Here is a 19,880-nt window from a genome sequence, read left to right as displayed (position 1 = left end):
GGTAATGAAAGAAAAGAAAGAAACAAACAAAATATTTATTCGTGACGACATGCAAAAAAGTATACATATTTACAATTTAATATAAGTAAGTATTTCCATGTCACAAAATGACAGGAATGTTCTGTAGGTAATTTATCATTTTAAAATAATTATATATATCGGTTAAAATGATGATTATGAACATCATTAAGTTTATGGTAAATATTTTTTATCAGATTATTAGCCAAACTGTGAAACAGTTAATTACCGAATTAAATAATTGTTATTTATGTTCAGAATTTATTTAATAACTCATTTATCGGCGTGCGTGCAACGAGGTTGCATACTTTATTAAAAGAGCGGGAAATTTTCAATATTTCAGTTACTTATCATAAGTTTAAAATTCACTGTATAATTAATTGATTATCGATAGTTTTTACTTCAATAAACCGTTTTTTTTTAATACCGGTCAAGTGCGAGTCGACAGCCGAATTAACTGTTTAAGTTCACAAAGTACAGTCGCTGACAGACAAAATTAAATAATTAAGTTTGAATTTTTACCGTAAGATTATGCACTATAGTATAGTTATTTATCTCCTATATCATCTCTATTATCATTCCCGTGTCATTAAGCGTGGTGGCTTAGTGGTTTGACTTATTGCCGCTCAAGCAGAGGTCGTGGGTTCAAGCCCAGCCTCGCCCCTAAACTTTTCGGAATTTATATACAAAATTACGTTTGAAATTTACCACATACTTAACTTGGCCCACGAGTGAACTACGGCCCTCGCCCTCTCTTTCTGAGAGGCAGCCTGTTACCTGCAGTGGGACATATATAGGCTGAAATGATGACGATGACAAATTATCATTCCAGTTTAAGGTTTGTATGTTTCAGCGTTATAGAGAAACAACCAAAAAATCATACGTTTCTTACATGGGGTACCCTCTTATCTTTTAATTTTTATTATTTGTTGTTGTAGCGATTCGCAAAATACAGTCCTATGACAGACAGACAAACAATCAGACGGACAGCATAGTAAGTTTCCGCAACCCAAATACTTACACAAAACTTGTAACCTCTACCATCAGTTAATTACCATGAATAAAATAAAAATAACTCACATGAAAAATTGGCTCGTTCCAAGATACCCCCCAACATAATACTTAACAAGAACGCTGCGTTCGTATGTTTTAGCTGAATGGAACAGCTACAATCACCGGCGAATACACCGCAGACGCGGCGACGCCCGCGCCTCCCTGGCGCCGGCGCAAAGAGTAATTTGATACAGACGCACCGTTGACTTTCTTGCCGGATTCTTCTCAACAGAGGTTTTACCGAACCGGTGGTAGATTTTTTTGACACTCATTCAGTGATTGTTATAGCCTAAATACGGTATTTGACTATTTTGTATATGTTTTATAAATTAAAACTACACAATGCCTGTTATCGAATATAGAAACAATTTTTAAGCTACCTTTACAAATGACAAAGTTATGAGGGTTTGAAATTCAAGATTAGACAGAGAAAGACATACTGGCATATGACGTCACACGCTAGTAGCGCCATACTTGCTGCATAGAAAAAAGCGTTTGAGAAAGAGACAGGTATATAGATATTTGAAAAATTCACTATAATGAGACTCACTCATATTAAATATAATGACCCGGATAACTCACGTCTTAGCCGTCGAGCTAAACTCGATTTAAGACGTGAGTTATCCGGGTCATTATATTTAATAATTCACTATAAATCCAATTTCCAACCGATTTAAGTTTTCTCTTCGCTAAACACTGTCTGTATATCTATATTTTCATAATAATATTAAGATAATGACAAATTCAGGAGTTGTCAAATACCGTATTGAATAAAGATATTTTGACTTTGACTTTGACATGACAGGAAAGAAAGAAGACATTTATTCACTTTCACAATTAAAAATTTTGCATATGTTTTCTTTGAGTGTAGCTCCGCTAAGAAGGAGTTTTCAAATTTCTGCGGCATAGAGAGCTGGCCTAAACTATACCAAGATGAATTCTTAGGTGACATTTGGTAGAACACTTTCGCAGTCAGCATTTGCCAAACTTATCAAAAAGTCTTGATAAGGGCAGCAGTAGTTTCCTGCGACAGGGTTCCTGTGTCGCATACGAACTAGTCAAGGTTATAGCCTCTAACCTGGAAGTTTACTACAGTATCAAAATAAGGATATTCAGAGGGAGACCCTACTGACCAGTCTTTTTTATTTACTGACTTACTCTTTGCCACTATCCAACTAGGCAGTGTACCAAATACCCTGTTCAGTAAGAAATTTATTACATTAGGTTATAGCCGAAACCCATTCGGGTAAAAGTAACTGTATAGAAAAGAAAAGAGTAGCTTTTACTTAAGCAAGCTTTAGTCCGACATAGTAAAAATTGGGATATCTAGTTGTAGTAGGATATTACAGTGGATGTAAGGGCTCCTATTTACATGTTATGGCCGAGCCAGTTTGTTTATTGGGAAAATAAAAAATAGTGTTACTTTATAAAGACGTGTCCTTTATTAAGAGAATCTTGTACATTTACACGTATGAACTTCTTATCCTCTTACGCGAGCGATTGAACTTCAAGTCACTTCTAAGATCTGAGCTAGATAGGATTTGCAACTATCTGCAAAATGGATGAAAATTATTTTAGTTAAATTTAGTACGTTAAAAAATATATCGCGAGTGGGTTTGCTAAAAAGTTCCTGGCTAAACTATAATTAAAGATATAAAAAATATTTTTTCACTTCTCATGCTCGTAAAGTTCGTGTTTATGCTGTATCTAGGCGACATAAAATGACTTTTTATGTTCTAGTGCATAAAATAAAATCTTCGTCTAAGGCCAACTTAAGACTAAGGTAATCAGGTGTCAACAGCCACAAACAAAAAGTTTGTACATATTTTTGAAATAATTTTTAATTTCTATAAAACTAAAAATCAATCACACCAATCATAATAAATCAGTAAAATTAAAAAAAAAGAATTATTATAATAATGCATAAACAATAAAAGGTACATAGAAAGTGAATTATTGTTTCCACTGTTGCTATTTCATTTCCTCGCAATCTAAGTGAAAAGCAGAGTGTAAAACTCGAGCGTTAAACCTATTTTCCCCTCGACGTGTCTATCCACCCTCGCCGTACCGGCTCGGGTGGCTATATGAACGTCTTGGGTAAAATGGCTCGTTTTATGCTCTTGTTGTACAATCTACTATTGTTTAATTCATAGGTACTCGTGAATTTCACGAATACATTTTAATATCAATCGAAAGTATGAAGCCTATAAAATGTACAAATTGACTACTACACTCATTTGTATAATAAATTAGTCTTATATCGTGTAAGCGCTATTTCACTGTAAACATGATGGTTTAGGGTTACCTAGCTGCAAAAAATCTGGTTCGAATTTGTATTACGCTTTATAGTTTTTTTTTTTTTTACTTTGGCCGGGAATTTTTTAGGCAACCCACTTACCGTAATTGTTTTATATTAAATTAACTATAAAATGCTTTTTATCCCAGATGAGTGAAGGTCGTTCTTAAACGGATCTTCTACATTATAGGTATTATTAAGTCCATTCACACATAATGAACTCCGATTATTCTCAGATACTGGTGCTGGGTGACTGTACTTGACAGATTCTAGACCATTACACTTATTATTTTCGGGAGCGCCAAAATTCTCATCTATAAGTACTCTTCACTAGTCATAACGTATTTTTTGTCCGAATCATCGTTTGTCATATTTTTTTTCCTCACTGAAACCTTACATTTTTCGGGAAGTTTTAAATGGTCATCCTATAGAAAACTGTAGGTTAGGTTAGGTTTGTTTAACAACAATTCTGAACAATTATTGGATTCAGAGAAAAAAGAATTATGACAAACGATCGTTCTGACAAACATTACATTCGGACTATCAATAAGTATGCAAGCTGATATTGACCCATTATTTTCGTTTTTGTTTTCTTTAAAGCGGATTTTTATGTTTTTCTATTCTCAAAGTTCTCAAACGCCTGAGATTCACCAAAAAAAATTTTTGCCATTCAAAAAGGCTTTCAAACTTGCCTGATCATCATCAGGTATGAGGGGAAGTGGTCTCATAGCGTTACCGTACTTCATGGCAGCCCGGACGTCTATGGCTCTTGCTATTTGTCCATAAGCGTGCATATGGAAGGTTATGGAGCCAGAGAACTTGATCTCGACGTAGAAGTCTATTTGGAGGATGTTGAAGCCATAGCACATGGCCCTGGGCTTGACACACCAGTGCCGAAGACGGATCAACGCATTTGGCTTAATATTTTGGTCTATCACTTGGAAGGTCACGCAGTTGTATTCCACGGAGTGGAAGATTGTTACCTGCACAGAGAAAACGCTGGAATAACAAGCGTTTCTTTGGAATGGTCCATGTTCATCATCATCGTAATAATAATTATCATCATAATTATTAGCGAATAAATTATTCTTTTTCTTATTCTTATCATCAGCCGGAAGACGTCCACTGCGGAACAAAGGCCTACCTCTTAAAACGCCACAATGAACGACAGCTCGCCACTTGCGTCCACCGGTTTCCTGCAACTCTCACGATGTCGTCAGTCCACCTAGTGGGAGACCTGTCAAAGCTTCGTCTTCCGGTTCGTTGTCGCCACTCGAGGACTTTACTCCGCCAATGGTTATCTGTACTTCGAGCGATGTAGCCCACCCATTGCCACTTCAACTTGTGTTTTTTCCAGCTATGTCGATGACTAGCTCTTCGACGAATATCCGGTGTTTCACGTTAAAATCTATTACGTTTCTAATATGATCTATTAGGCTTCGAGTTGTGAAGGGGTCAAAAGTAGCTCAAAAGGGTTCGTGTAAATCATGCATAAATAATATACTATAATAGGGCACACGCATTGTTTTTCGAAATATTCTCCGTTGTAATTAATTCACTATTGTATATGCAAACGCTACGATGCCACAGACATACATTGGCATCAAACTAATAACATTTTGCGTGGGGGTTGAAAATAGATACTCACATTGTATTTTATAGACCTTAATTTAGGTCTCTTCTCTCTGTACTCGACTTCGTCTGAATACATCTCCGTTTTGATTTCCTCTTTGTCACAAGGGCCGTATCTTTGCAGGTTGGACGTCGCTTAAAAGAGAAAGTCTCAGGTCAGATCGACTTTAAGCTATTATGCAAAGCTAATGAGCGAATAGCTTGATGATCAGAAAATCTATGAACTATACAGTGTGTTACCAGCCGGTTACAAGCCAGGCTTTTTTCCAAGGGAGGTTAAAGTAAAATTCATTTTTTAGAAAAAATATAGTTTCATCGAAACTGTCGATGATTCCGCCAATGTCGAGGTTGGAGAAGACACTATCGGTTGGCTGTTGTGTTTTAGCGTGATAAGTCCCGTTTGTGGTATTTTGACTTTGAGTGAAAAACACGATAATTTAAAACATTATATCGGGTGTGGCCTGTAATAAGAGCAAATAATTAAAACATAGATCATACTCCTTAAACTGAACAACAGTAGTTCAGCAACTTTTAAAAATAATAAGTTTTTTAATTTTTATTACACTTTAAAGTTTATTCGAAGAAGCAATGTAAAGCAAAATGATTGATGTTTGTAGCGTGACAGGTGACGTCATTTGTGTTCAAGGAATGCGTACATTGACAGCAGTATTTAATTTGTATGAAAAAAGGAAAATTCAAAGAATTCATTATTTTTAAAACTCGCTGAACTAATGTTGTTTAGTTTGACGAGGATGATCTATGTTTTAATTTTTTGCTCGTATTACAGGCCACACCCGGTATAATTATAATTGTCAGCAATGTAAAGCAAAGTAAATTGACAAGTAATAATCAAAGTATCTGCCGGCTGTCATTTCGGTTTAAATATCATTTATTCTCATAAGAAATATACAATTTCGCTGACATGACAATTTTTATAACTAAAATTACGTTAACATTTAGATTAACCCGTCAATACCGGTATTGGAACATGCTTTTTAAGTAGTAAAGATAAATACAAAATTAAATATTAATTACTTTTCGTAGGCAAAAATATTATGATATATATACCTTCCAACATAAGACAATCAAGCGCAACAATATTGTAGGTAGCATTATTTATCTAAGTACACGTGAAATCTGGGGCAAGTAATTCTAGTGACTTGCCTGCACTGACACAAACAATTTATCATGCATCACACCAAATAATGAAGTCAAATCGACCTCCAGACGTAGGTTACGCTTACTTGTCAATTTACTTTGCTGTACATTGCTGGCAGTTACAAGTTTGTTAGAAAATTAACAAAGTCTGACTTTTGGTTTGTTAATTAAATTAACGTCATGGTTAAGTTACAGAAATACGTGACTTTAACCTCCCTTAACCTAACCTTAACCTGCTTTCAAAAACGTAGTGCCCTCGCCAGGTCGAGCAAAAAAGCGGCACGGCCGTACCATCCTTTTCTCGAAGCAGTTCAGGCCATTGTTTTTTTCATTGATATTGGACCTACTCAAAGTAACTCCTGAGCAATAAAATATTTAAAATATGGACAGAGGAGGTGACCCCCGTTCCGGGTCGTACTTGGGCCAGCGGGTCTCGTTGCCCATACAACGGGGCAATGCTGCTGGGGTAATGGGTACGTTTGGGCCATGTACGATGCGGACGGGTATTGAGTAGTTTTTATTTTACTTTATTATATAATGTATTCTGTTTTTTAGATTTTTGATATTTAGATTTTTTTGTCATTAAAAAATGTATATATGGACTAACTTCTCCTCAGTATGATATGGCTCGCCGACATCCTGGTGACAGCTGGTTTCCCGATCCTGGCGATGCTGTTCTTGACCCACTGCGTGTATATACCGTAGTCCATGAAGCGGGCCGGGGCGCGGCAGCCGGGACCGTACACTCCGAAACCTAGCTGCAAAGTAACTTTAGATGACAACTGAGATGTAAAGTAGGTAGGTAGGTAAGTAGAGAGGTAGGGGGTAAGTACGTATGTAGATAGGTAGATAAGTAGATAGGTAGGGGGTAGGTACGTATGTAGATAGGTAGGTAAGTAGATAGGTAGGGGGTAGCTACGTATGTAGATAGGTAGGTAAGTAGATAGGTAGGTGGGTAAGTAAGTAGATAGGTAGGTGGATAGGTAAGTAGATAGGTAGGTGGGTAGGTAGGTAAGTTTTCTATTTAAATGTGTTTTTTGTACTGTTTTGCCAGCCTTGAAGGCAAAAGTAGACTATTCGCGGGAGATGACGATAGATATTTATTGTAGGGATTTAGATATTTGTGATAGAGTTTCAGATATTTGTAGGTCCTACAACATAGGAAAATTTCAGATATTTGAGAATTAACACTACATAATACATTTATTAATACATTTTTCCGTGTATCGAATTACATAGAAGTTCAAATATTTGTGATGGCGGTAAAGATATTTGTGGTAGAGCTTCAGATATTTGTGACCTAGGGACCGCTTTACATACCAAGTGCCACCGGTTGCCGATTTTGGCTGCCAGAGCGGCGCCACCGCGCCACACGCACTCTCCACCTTGCATGGCGCGTGCGCATGTGACGTGCGTCGGCCACAGGCTGCTCACGTCCAACTGACAAACATAAATAACTTAATTTTATGGAATTAGGCGTTACTTTGCGGAGGTCTATTCCTATCTAGACTATATAAGTCCTACTACTGGGCACAGGACTTCTTTCAGAAAGAGAGGGCTTGGGTCGTAGTAGTAACCACGCGGGCCCAGTGCGGATTGGGAACTTCACACACACCATTGAATTACTTTGTAGGTTTGTTCAGGTTTCCTCACGATGTTTTCCTTCACCGTAAAGCTCGTGATAAATTCCAAATGTAATTTCGCAAATGATTTTCGAAAAACTCAGAGGTGCAAGCCGGAGTTTGAACCCATGATCCTCTGCTTGAGAGGCGACAGGTTTATCATGTCATATCAATGAACTAAAACAATGAGGGTTTTCACAGAGGTGAAACATCGCTAGATGGCGTTAGCATCGTGACGTCCGTTTGACGTTTGACGTTTGCTTGCTATTGGCTCATTTAGGGGCTGTTTCACCATCCATTGATTAGTGTTAACTGACGGTTAAATGTAATGCCGTCTCCGTCTATTCGAACAAAACAAATAGATACGGCATCACACCTAACCGCCAGTTAACACTAATCAATGGATGGTGAAACAGCCCTTTAGCTATTTAACCAATCACAAGCAAACGTCAAACGAACCTCGAGATATTAACGCCATCTTGCGATATTTTGCCTCCGTGAAAACCCTCGGTACTTTCCTTTGCAAACTTCAGTAAGTGTATACCAACCCCTGACCTCCTGTAAAACTGCCGGCACTGTTGATTGTCCACGTATTCCATTTCATGAATCTTCACAACTGGATTGTCGCAATCTGAAACAAAATACAAACTTTCAGTCATAAAACAAAAAATATTTGAAACTAGCTGTTCCCCGTGCCTTCGTCCTGTTCTAGTCTTTTTTTACTGGCGATCGCAATCAAATGACAGATTTTGCATTAAAAAAACTCACTTATCGAGTCTGTCTAAAGAAATGATATCGATGATGACATTATCGTAAAAATAATAATCGTAATATCTTTTACAAAGACAGTAATGGAACACTTATTTGCACTGAAAACAGACGTTGTATACGACATTGAATTATTAAATTAAAAAATAACTATTCATTGTTCTCATTGCATAATGCATATTTATGTCTAATTCACAAATGCGACTGCTCAAAAGTTAATTGGATTTGGATTGGTTTGGTTAATCTTTTTTATCTACACCCATATAGTAAATCCTCAATTATGCGTTCAAAAACCATGGGTAATGACCAGCATTACGACATTGGATTCTATTATGAACACGGCTGTAGATTTCTGTATCGTAATGAGATTTCATACATCATTACAGCACGGGGGGGGCGACCACGTGCAGCGGCTGGTCGTGGAGCAGACATACCTACCTAGTTCTCGTTAATGCAGATCATTCTCAATGGTTCTTGAACACATGATAGAGGATTTAATATATGGATATAGATAAAATATTGTATGCAACTGTACGTAATTAGGCCTTAAAACACTCATGTGACCCTATTATGAAACTCGGCTTGTTTTAAGGACCCCTATTACGATACAGTTGCATAAATTAACATATTGTGTATCGATATATTGAAATTGACCATCGGAAGTCGATAAGCGAGAAGTCACTATGACAGATCAAAAATGCCGTGAAAATTCCGGGCTCTGCATTCGCTCTGCCCCTGACCATACGCACTTTAAAGTTGAATATTTTGCAAACAAATCACTGAATCGAAAAATCGTTTTAGCAACCCCCTAATGATTTTAACCCACATTACAAGGTTGGATGAGAAAAAAAAATCACCCCCACTTTACGTCTATGGGAGGTACTCTAAAAAAAATCTTTTTTTAATTTTATTATACCATTTTGTCGGCATAGTTTACATACATATTTGTGCAAAATTACAGCTTTCTAGCATTGATAGTCCCTGAGCAAAGCCGCAGACGGACGGACAGACAGACAGACAGACATGGCGAAACTATAAGGGTTCCGTTTTTGACATTTTTGGCTTCTCTCTCTATTGGCTTCATTCGAAACTTCTAAGCACCGTATCCTCGTCATTTTTTGTTTTTCACACAAAAGTAAAAATACGTGCACAATATTTTTTAATTATCTAACTGACTGACTAAACATTTTTTTTAGTCGTCTAGCCTATTCTCTTTATAAAACAAGACATCAAATTAAACTATGAGATAATATGTACAAACCTTCGTTGAGAGACAACGCGTAGATACGCATGTTGACGAAATGCAATGGCGGACCGCAGATGGGGTGTAAATCTGAAAATTTACCAATATTTGAATGCGAAAAATAAACGAATCATTTCTTACGAAAGTTAAAATTACTGAAATTGGTAGTTATGTAATTTTTACCATCATCATCATCCCAGCCAATACACCTACTGATGGGCACAGGCCTCCTTTGAGAATAAGAGGGCTTGAGCCATAGTTCCAACGCGAATTGCGAACTTCACATACACCATTGAAGGTTTTTTTAAAAATTTCCTCATCATTTTTTCCTTCTCCGTAAAACTCGTAATAAATATAAATGCATACGCATCTTCAGAAACCTGGATACGAACCCATGCAATGGTGTGTGGTGTGGAGTTCCCAACCCAGAACCGCGTGGGAACAAAAGCCTTCTTTTAGCCGCCTATATCCAGCAGTACAAATACAAAAGCGGCCAAGTGCGAGCCGGACTCGCGCGTGAAGGGTTCTACCTCTATACAACATTCATTGAACAGAAACGGCGAAAACATCACGTTTATATTAAATGACATTGTACCGGATAACTCACGTCTTAAACCTCCAGGGCTACAGATTAGCCCGAAGCATTAGCTAAACTCGATTTAAGACGTGAGTTATCCGGTACAATATAATTTGATACGAGTGAGTCTCACGGTAGTTTCATGTTCAAAACATCACGTTTGTTGCATGGAAGCCCCCCCCCCCAAAATATTTATTTTATTCTGTTTTTAGTTTTTTTATCGAATACCTGGCAAACGAGCATGCGGGTACACCTACAGCATAATTAGGACTGCGGGTGCGTTCCCGGCCTAAAGGGGAGGGGGATAGAGGAGGGGAGAAGGAGAGGGAAGTAAAAGTGGGGAGGGGAGTTGGGGGGGGTTAGTATTTGTTGTTATAGCGGCCATGGTTATACATTCATATAATCTGTAAAAAATTCAAATCTCTAACTATCACGGTTCATAAGATACAGCCTGGTGACCGACGGACGGACCGACGGACAGCGAAGTCTTAGTAATAGGGTTTTCGTTTTGTTTTGGGTACGGAACCCTAAAAAAGCTCGACTGTCTTAAAAAACTGAAAAGATTAAAATAACTCTATAGTCTAGAACCTGTGGAATAACATAAAGTTCAACAGTTGGGTGAAGGCTAACCAAAATAGACGTCATCCAGTTCCAGCTGTATCAGCGCCAGTGCGCTGTAGGTCTGCGCCTCGAACTCGGGATGGTAGGTGTAGTCCCGGATCCTGAGCTTGGGACCAGCGGAGCAGTCCCGGCCCAGCACTACCCGCGATCTGGCCCTGGGTCACAGAACACTTTGAGGGCTGCTTGCGCAGTCTAGTTTTCCCATTAATTATTTTCGCCGGTGGGCGTCCAATTTCTAATGAAGATTTTATGATATGTTCTAAACTTTCTTTGACATTTCAAATATTATTTGGTTTTATTAGCAACTAGAGTTTACTCGCGGCTTCGCACGCTTAAACTATTCGATAGGGTAGTTACAATTGATATTCCGGGATTTTTGAAATTCCCCTAGGAATTCCCAAAATTTGAATCGTGGTCTTCATTGAGGTTGTGTTAAGAATAACTGTCCAAAATTTAATGACCTAAACTTGTTATTTCGAAATTTTATCCCTAGCCCGAAGGAATATTGGGATAAAAAATGCCTATGTGTTATTCCAGATGTCCAGCCTACCTACATACCAAATTTCATGAGACTAAACCCAGCGGATATTATATCGAGATTATGTGTTATTCCAGACACCCATCTATCTACGTATCAAATTTCATCTAAATGCGTCCAGCCGTTTTAGCGTGAAGGAGTAACAAACATACACACACACACACACACACACACACACACACACACACATAGATACATTCGCATTTTTAATATAAGTAGGATACGCTTGCTTAATGAAACATCATCATCATATGCTAGGACGTCCACTCTTTGACATAGGCCCCCATAGACCTTCAGTTGCTTCGGTTGGAAGCAATCTACATCCACCGTGAACCCGCGGCTTTAACCAGGTCATCCGTCCATCTCATTGGTGGACGCCCTACGCTGCGCTCACAGATCCGCGGTCTCTATTCGAGAACTTTTCAGCTCCAACAGCCATCTGTTCTTCGTGCTAATGGCGTGCTCATTGCCAGTTCAACGAGCTAATTCGCTTGGCTATGTCGATGACTCTTGTTCTTCTACGTATCTCCTCATTTCTGATTCGATCCCGTAGAGAAACCCCAAGCATAGCTTTCTCCATAGCAACTCTGAGCCAATAGGGAGAAGCTTACAAATATTATATATAAGGCCTATAGTGAAGCACCACGTCTCGGATCCACATGTCATCACACGCTTGGCTATGTCGATATATACCTGAATCTGTTCTTGGGCACTTTGTCGATCTCGCTGGCTGAGCTGATGAGTATCTGCCTCGTCACCAGCACCACCACCGTCGTCACCCGAGTCCGACCTGTTACAACATTTATGACTTGAAGTGAGTTTAAGTGGCAATGGGCGGGCCACATCGCTCGAAGAACAGATAACCGCTGGGGGAGAAAAAATCTCGGGTGGCGACCACGAACCGGAAGACGAAGCGTTGACAAGCCTCCCATTAAGTGAACTGACGAGATCGTCTGGCTGATGATGTTTTATAGAAAGAAAGAAAGAAAGAAAAAAGACATTTATTCACATTCACAAAGACACACAAAAACAACAAAATCAAAACAAAAAAAAACAAATGTATGACTATAATGTTCATGTAAACCAGGGTTTCTCAAAGTGGGGTACGCGAACCCCTAGGGGTTCGTTATTCGACGGTAGGGGGTTCGCGACAAGGTTTACGTGATGGTGGCTGCAAGACTGGGAAGATGATAAGATTGGTTTTTGAAGTCTTTATTGTACAAAGTAAATAAACAAACATAGATGACAAACAATGAAATATATGTACAAAGGCGAACTTAAAATAAATAATATAGGTACATTATAATATTATGATGATGATTGAAATAAAAATAACCTTAGTTTCTCCAACAGTCCATTTTATTACTTTCTTTGGGGGGGGGAGGTAGGGGTTCGCTGTCATCTAGAAACTTTAACAGGGGTACGTGGAGCCATAAGTTTGAGAAACCCTGATGTAAACCGTAGTATTCTCTTCAAACAAAAGTGATCGTCTGCTGGAAGTTATCCACTGTTGAACAAAGGTTTTCTCTATAGAACGCCACATGTACGAAAACTTGCCATTTGCATCTACTGGTTGCCCGTATTAGCTATGTGTTAGTCCACCTAACGGAAGCCCAGCTAACGCCACGAATTCCGTTTCGTGGTCGCTCCTCGAGAATATTTTTCCTCACCCACTCGACATTTTATTTTTATAAACTAGCTGCAACTTCGTTTGCAATTTACCGCAATAAAATTTCATCCAAATTAGTTCAAAACTGTTTGTATGAAGCGCACAACGCAGCAGAGTTTTGCAGGTGGGCTTGTGCAAGGTCCGCCCGGATTGCTACCACCACCTTACTCGCTAATCCTGCCGTGAAGCAGCAGTGCTTGCACTGTTGTGTTTCGGCGTGTAGAGTAAGACAGCCGGTGAAATTACTGGCACTTGAGGTATCCCATCTTAGGCCTCTAGGTTGGCAACGCTTCCGCAATCCCCTGGTGATCTCTTACCATCCAGTCGAATAATAAAAAACGCGCAGGAGTTAACGGACAGAATTACTTTCGCATTATAATATTAGTATGGATGGCTGTATTGTCACCACGGCCATGATCGACATATGAACAGTGTTGTTAATATATTTGCTGATGATATGGTGGCTTTGTCAACAAGCGTGATGAGATAGTCATTGAAGGGTGTAGTCGCGGAGGGAGAGGAGCGGTATGAAATAAGTCAATTTATATTGAAAATACAAACTGAAATATAGATGCACAGAAAAAACAGAAAAATAAGGCCATCACTGGGAATCGAACCCAGGTCCTCGGTAATCCGTACCTATCGTATCTTAATTTGATTGCTTAGTAACGATATCTCTTGTCCGGGTGAGCGGTTAGTTCCAATGGAGTGCCGAAAAAGTTTCTCGATGAGGGCTACGGCATAGATGTCGCTAGCGTCACTGCTTAAGTGACTAAGTAAGAAACAAACAAGCTGAGATATGAGGTGCATAGGGGAAATTCGTGTCGGTACCGTTGACCATCAGTGGTGTAGCGGTATAGCACGCGGTACGGATTACCGAGGACCTGGGTTCGATTCCCAGTGATGGTCTTATTTTTCTGTTTTTTCTGTGCATCTATATTTCAGTTTGTATTTTCAATTTAGGTTTTACGGGATGACCGTAAAAGTAAAAATTTGGAATTGAAATAAAAAATACAAAAAGATTCCAACAAAACCAATCTTAAGTCAATTTATACTTGAAACGTTTAGATAATTAACTAAATGTAAACAAACTTCTTTGACCAGTGTGTGTAGCCAGTGATGACATACGGATCTGAGACGTGGGCGCTAACGATGGGCTGCATGAGGAAGCTTAAAGTCACTCAAAGGGCTATGGAGAGGGCTATATGCTCGGGGTTTCTCTGCGGGATAGAATCAGAAATGATGATATCCGCAGTAGAACTAAGGTTACCGACATAGTCCGAAAAATTGCGAAACTGAAGTGGGCGTGGCACATTGCTCGCAGGACTGATGGCCGATGGGGTCAAAAGGTCCTTGAATGGCGTCCGCGGACCGGGAAGCGAGCTGTCGGTAGGCCTCCAACAAGATGGAGCGACGACCTGGTTAGGATCGCGGGATCTCGGTGGATGCGGAAATCACAAGACCGGTCTGAGTGGAGAGCCTTGGGGGAGGCCTATGTCCAGCAGTGGACGTCTTTCGGCTGACATGATGATGATGATTATGAAACAAACTTCAGCTGCCAGATTTGGTACATTCAAGCATTTTAAACATTTTACTTAACTATCATTGTAATGAAAACTACACTAGTGTATTTCAATACAGAAATATAAATGTTTTTTCATCACACTTGCTCGTAAACAGTATCGTAACATGCAGGCTACCTTGGTTGCAACCCCCCAAATAAAACCCTCGACCTTAATGAGCTTGTCATGAAGCCCGTGGTCGGTAAATGAGTCATTGCCCGTACTAATTTTCATGTCATGAAGCCCAAGGTCGGTAAATGAGTTTGATACTGCATGGTGTGCTGGAGCGCGGCGCGCGCAGGTCGGGCACATGCTGCGTGGGGTGGGGTGGCGCGGAGGCTGGCGCTGCCAAGAGCGTAGTCAGCGGTATCGGCAATTTTTGGAAAAATCTTAGTTTTTCTTTTACAAATATACAATTTTTACTCGCAAATGTGAAACATTGTATGTCACACGGGCGGTACTAGAATTACGAACATCGACTCATTAAAGCCCTCAGGGCTTCTAATAGACTCTCGTTCGTAATTCCTTGTTTATCGCCCTTAAGACACAATGTACTAAGATAGTTACATGGGGAAATTTCAATATTTAAGGCACCAATCGACGTTATTTTGTTTACATTTAGTTCAATACTTATCCAAAACAAGTATAGTTAGGGTTTCTGTGATATATTTGCTAGTTGTGGTGCTAGTATCGTGAGTTTTGACAACTTTGACATTTGTGTCGCGTTTGTGATTGGTTGAAACCAAATGACCCAATGAGCCAATTAAAAGGAAGACTGTGACGTGAAACGGACCGTCTTGATACTAAGGCCATCTACTGATACATATTTGGCCTATCTAAAAACCTTCATCAAAATTAACTACACTAATTTACTATACGTCAGTGTGCGGAGAAGCAAAGTAGTTCTTTGAGGACTGGCTTAGTTTTAGTACTTAAGAACTGTCAATCGAAGTGTAGGTAGTAAAATTACGAAAAAATGTTTCTCGTCTATCCCTAAAATAATGAATTAATGTTAGTAAGGCTTAGAAATTATGACAGTCAATTATAAACATACACAAATGGAATAAAAATCATGGATTATATAGGTACAAAGTTACACAGTTATATTTTATTACACACTTAGGGCCTACGCTAGTTGACGCGGTTTGCACGGAGCGGGTGGACTGGACGCCTTTTGAAACCTATTGAACCTATGAGTACTGAGCAGCGCTAACTGTTCGCGTCACGTGCGCCCGCGCAGTGCACCCACGCCTTTAATGCGAGGCGTCGTTGGAGAGTTCCTTCAGATATACATATTGCAGGTTCGCGTAACGATTTAACGCAAATCCCGCTCAAAGTTTGGCCACAGCCTTACCGTAACCAAAGCGTAGTTGAATAATATATTAATCTACTGCATTATATCGTACATTCTATTTATACATATACAGTTAATTGGCTTGATATTTATAAGCGATTGTTTGCTCGTGCTGATTTAACGTTTCATTTTAAATTAAAACTGTCAATTGAAGTTGTATTGACACTCATCGTGGTGTATTTACTTACATTTACCTTTATTTTCCTTTTCATTCACCTACCCATGGATGAGTGATTTATCCGAAATAAATATTTTTGAATTGAATTGAATGTGATTTTGTTTGCATTTTTTTAAATAATTTATTATATTATTAACAGTTTATTTTTATTTTTAACACTTAATTTAGTTTTCATAGTGACTGAGTACCTATATAAATATCTAGGTACATTCTCATTTCAAAGGTCAATATCTAAAAAAAAAACAGCCGATTTTAATGAAACTTATGCAGGTAGCTAAGAGCCGCAAGGAAACTCGCTTTCACGTACAAACGACCGGACAGACAGACATATATTAGCATAACACTTGTAACATATCTCTTTTTGCATCGGCGGTTGAAAAACCTTTCTTGCAACTCGTTCTTCTTGGCAATGATAATCTTACCGAAAGCGCTGCTAAGTTATAACCTAAACAACAAAAAGTTGGAAAATCCTCGACATTGTCACTCCAAAGTTCAATATCTCAAAAACGGCTGAACCGATTTTAATTAAACATGTCTAAGAACCATCGCTAGAAAACCTGCTTTCAAAATAAAAACACTTTCATATCGATCCACCCGTTTAAGAGCTACGGTGCCACAGACAGATAGACACACAAACACATATAGCGGTCAAACTTATAACACTCTAACACTTTTTGCGTCGGGGGTTAATAAAAGTGACATGTAAAATGTCACTTTGTGGCCTGCTTACAGAATAAACGTTTTGATTACTTACCTATGGGGTAAAACAGTACCCCGAGCCAGGGGTATGTTTCAATTTGCCCCACACCCTCGTACACCGCTGACACTGGCGATAAGTCCTTTCCGCACGTAACATTATTTTCTTGGTTACTTTCAAATACTGCTTGCTTACTTTCTAAAACATAAATAGTTATTTGTGTCACAAGGTAGCAAAATAATGTATTTACGGCAAGGGCATTGAATCCAGAATGTAGCGAAGGATTCTATAATAGAATCCTGAGGGTAATGAGGGATTCAATTGTTAACACCCAAGATGAAAATAATTTTGCTCCCAAGTGACTCGTACAACTTTTCACACTGAGTATGACAAAAGTAAGTAAGTAAGAGTATGACGAAGCCGTGGTGGCCCAGTGGTTTGACCTATCGCTTCTCAAGCAGAGGGTCGTGGGTTCAAACCCCGGCTCGCACCTCTGAATTTTTCGAAATTCATGTGCGGAATTACATTTGAAGTTTACCACGAGCTTTGCGGTGAAGGAAAACATCGTGAGGAAACCTGCACAAACCTGCGAGCCAATTCAATGGTGCGTGTGAAGTTTCCATTCGCACTGGCCCGCGTGGGAACTATGGCCCAAGCGTTCTGAGAGGAGGCCTGTGCCCAGCAGTGGGACATATATAGGCTGAGATGATGATGATGATGATGATGACAAAAGTTGAAATAAAACAATTCTAAATATAATTAAAGAGCAACCAGACCACGTCCTGCCGTTTTAGCGTGAAGGAGTAACAAACATTATACACACGCACACACACACCACACACACACACACACACACACACACATACATAAAAACTTTCGCATTTATAATATTATTAACACAAGGCTTGCGATATTTAAAAACACGCGCACTATTTTTGACAAAAAAAATCGATCACAATTACGAAAACAAATGATAAATTATTAGGTACTTACCAGACAAAAAAACACTGACAAACCCTAGCAAAATGTAATTACAATTCATGATGTATACAGACAACTGGAAACAACAATCTCGACACAATCAACGAGCTAAATGAGATGTGAATAATATATTGCTTATTCGTTCTCGCTAAGATTCAATAAACAAGTGAAATTGTATATTAACGTAAACAGTCAAAAATATGCGACATTGTTGATGTTAACTTATTAATGCATAAACATATTTACACTATCTTGCTTAAATTAAATGAGAAATTTTGTGAGTGCGTGCGTCATGTGTGTTTGTTGCTACTTCATGTTAAAACAGCTGAACGAATTCAGATGGTATTTGTTATGTCGTATCTCTGAAATACGGAATAAGATTACGAAAATTCGTCGAAGAACTAAAGTCATCAACATAGCTGTAAAAATATGCAAGTTGAAGTGTCAATGAGCGGGCCACGTCACTCGAAGAACAGATAACCGTTGGGAGGAAAGTTCTCGAGTGGCGACCACGAACCGGAGAACGAAGCGTTAGCAGGCCTCCCACCAGGTGGACTGACGACATCGTGAGAATTGCGGGCAACGTAGATGCAAGTGGCGAGTTGTCTTTCATTGTGTCTTTCATAAGGGGGAGGCCTTTGTTCAGCAGTGGACGTCTTCTGGCCGATGATGATAAATAATCTCTGGAATAAAACATAGGTAGCTTTTATCCATTCCAATAATTCCCGAGATACTTTATATGTAAAATGCCATAATTATAACGGCTTTAGATTTATAATCTTCCCCGTTTAGATATTTCCGGATAACTTGCACGAGTGATCTTTCCATTCCTATATACGTCCCACTGCTGGGCACTGGCCTCCTCCGAAAATGAAAGAGGCTATAATCTTTATACGATATAAATTTTGAGGAGTCGTCATCATCATCATCAGCCTACAGCAGTCCCCTGCTGGACATAGGCCTCCCCCAATGAGGACCATTGCGCCCTGTCCTCGGCTAGACGCATCCAGCTTCTACCAGCAGCCTTCCGCAAATCGTCACTCCACCTGGCCGGAGGGCGTCCTACACTACGTTTGCCGAGACGCGGATTACACTCAAGAACTCGTTTACTACAGCGGTTGTTGTGTTTAGGAAGTCTAAGCTAATTATCATGTAAAAAAAACTTTGTCAAAAAAATACCTTCCACCATACTTTAAAACTAAAACAAATGGCAACTTCCAGTTTATCGCACCCGCTTCCAACAAAGTTAACTATATCAGTGGCAAAAAAGCGAAGTTACGGTCTCACGTACTGCCTTAACGTCTTTTGTTCGACTACAGCGACGTCGTTCCCCGCAAAGATAACTTTGTATTACGAAGGGAGCACGTGGAAAAAGCATTTTCAAAAAAGTTTGTTGGATGTTCTTTTAGAAAAAGCCCGGAAGAGCCCGGAGCTCCGAGCTTTTATGCAGACAGCATCGGGTCGAAACTAAGCTTTTTAGTTCCTAAACTGAGTTAGTTATATAGCTTTTTTTTTGAGGTACTTATCTATGAAGTTAAAATTAATGTACCTACCTGCGTGTTTTGAAAGTTTTTTCATACGTAACAATTGCATAGATAGTTATTGTTTTATTTGAATGAGTTATGAACGCTGCTTATGTAATTTTACGCCAATGTCTATCTATCTGCCTGTCCGTGCCGTCGTAGGTCTCAAAATAGTCTACATGAAGGGTTCCGTACATCCGTACAATGTTTTAAAAACAGTTCATAAGTTTTGTTAAAAATTCTAATACAATCTATTTTGCTGACTGTAGTTTTTGCCCCTGTGTTACCAAAGTATTATAACATATAGGTACTAGCATCTGTGGCGTCTGAAGCGCCACTCATTCCCGGGCAGAACGCCTGTATGCCGAAACATTTGTCTCTGTTGTGGCC

The 19,880-nt window shown here is 39.1% G+C and overlaps 1 protein-coding gene across 1 annotated transcript; it reads right to left on the bottom strand.

Annotated features, from left to right (window-relative positions):
- Positions 1 to 2,246: 2,246 nt before the first annotated feature.
- LOC141440150 (uncharacterized) lies at positions 2,247 to 19,156 on the bottom strand. The gene is made up of 11 exons (XM_074104613.1): positions 19,147 to 19,156; positions 17,044 to 17,184; positions 12,220 to 12,316; positions 10,998 to 11,143; positions 9,809 to 9,880; positions 8,328 to 8,410; positions 7,478 to 7,597; positions 6,765 to 6,915; positions 5,016 to 5,134; positions 4,060 to 4,350; positions 2,247 to 2,267 (listed from the first exon to the last, which is right to left on the bottom strand). Exons 1-11 carry the CDS (start codon positions 19,154 to 19,156, stop codon positions 2,247 to 2,249), a joined length of 1,251 nt encoding a protein of 416 aa, XP_073960714.1.
- Positions 19,157 to 19,880: the final 724 nt, after the last annotated feature.

This window comes from Choristoneura fumiferana, chromosome 22, assembly GCF_025370935.1.
Source record: "Choristoneura fumiferana chromosome 22, NRCan_CFum_1, whole genome shotgun sequence".
NCBI classification, from domain to species: Eukaryota; Metazoa; Arthropoda; class Insecta; order Lepidoptera; family Tortricidae; genus Choristoneura; species Choristoneura fumiferana.
The sequence above is the reverse complement of the archived record's forward strand: the minus strand, read 5'-3'. Positions and strand labels throughout refer to the sequence as shown.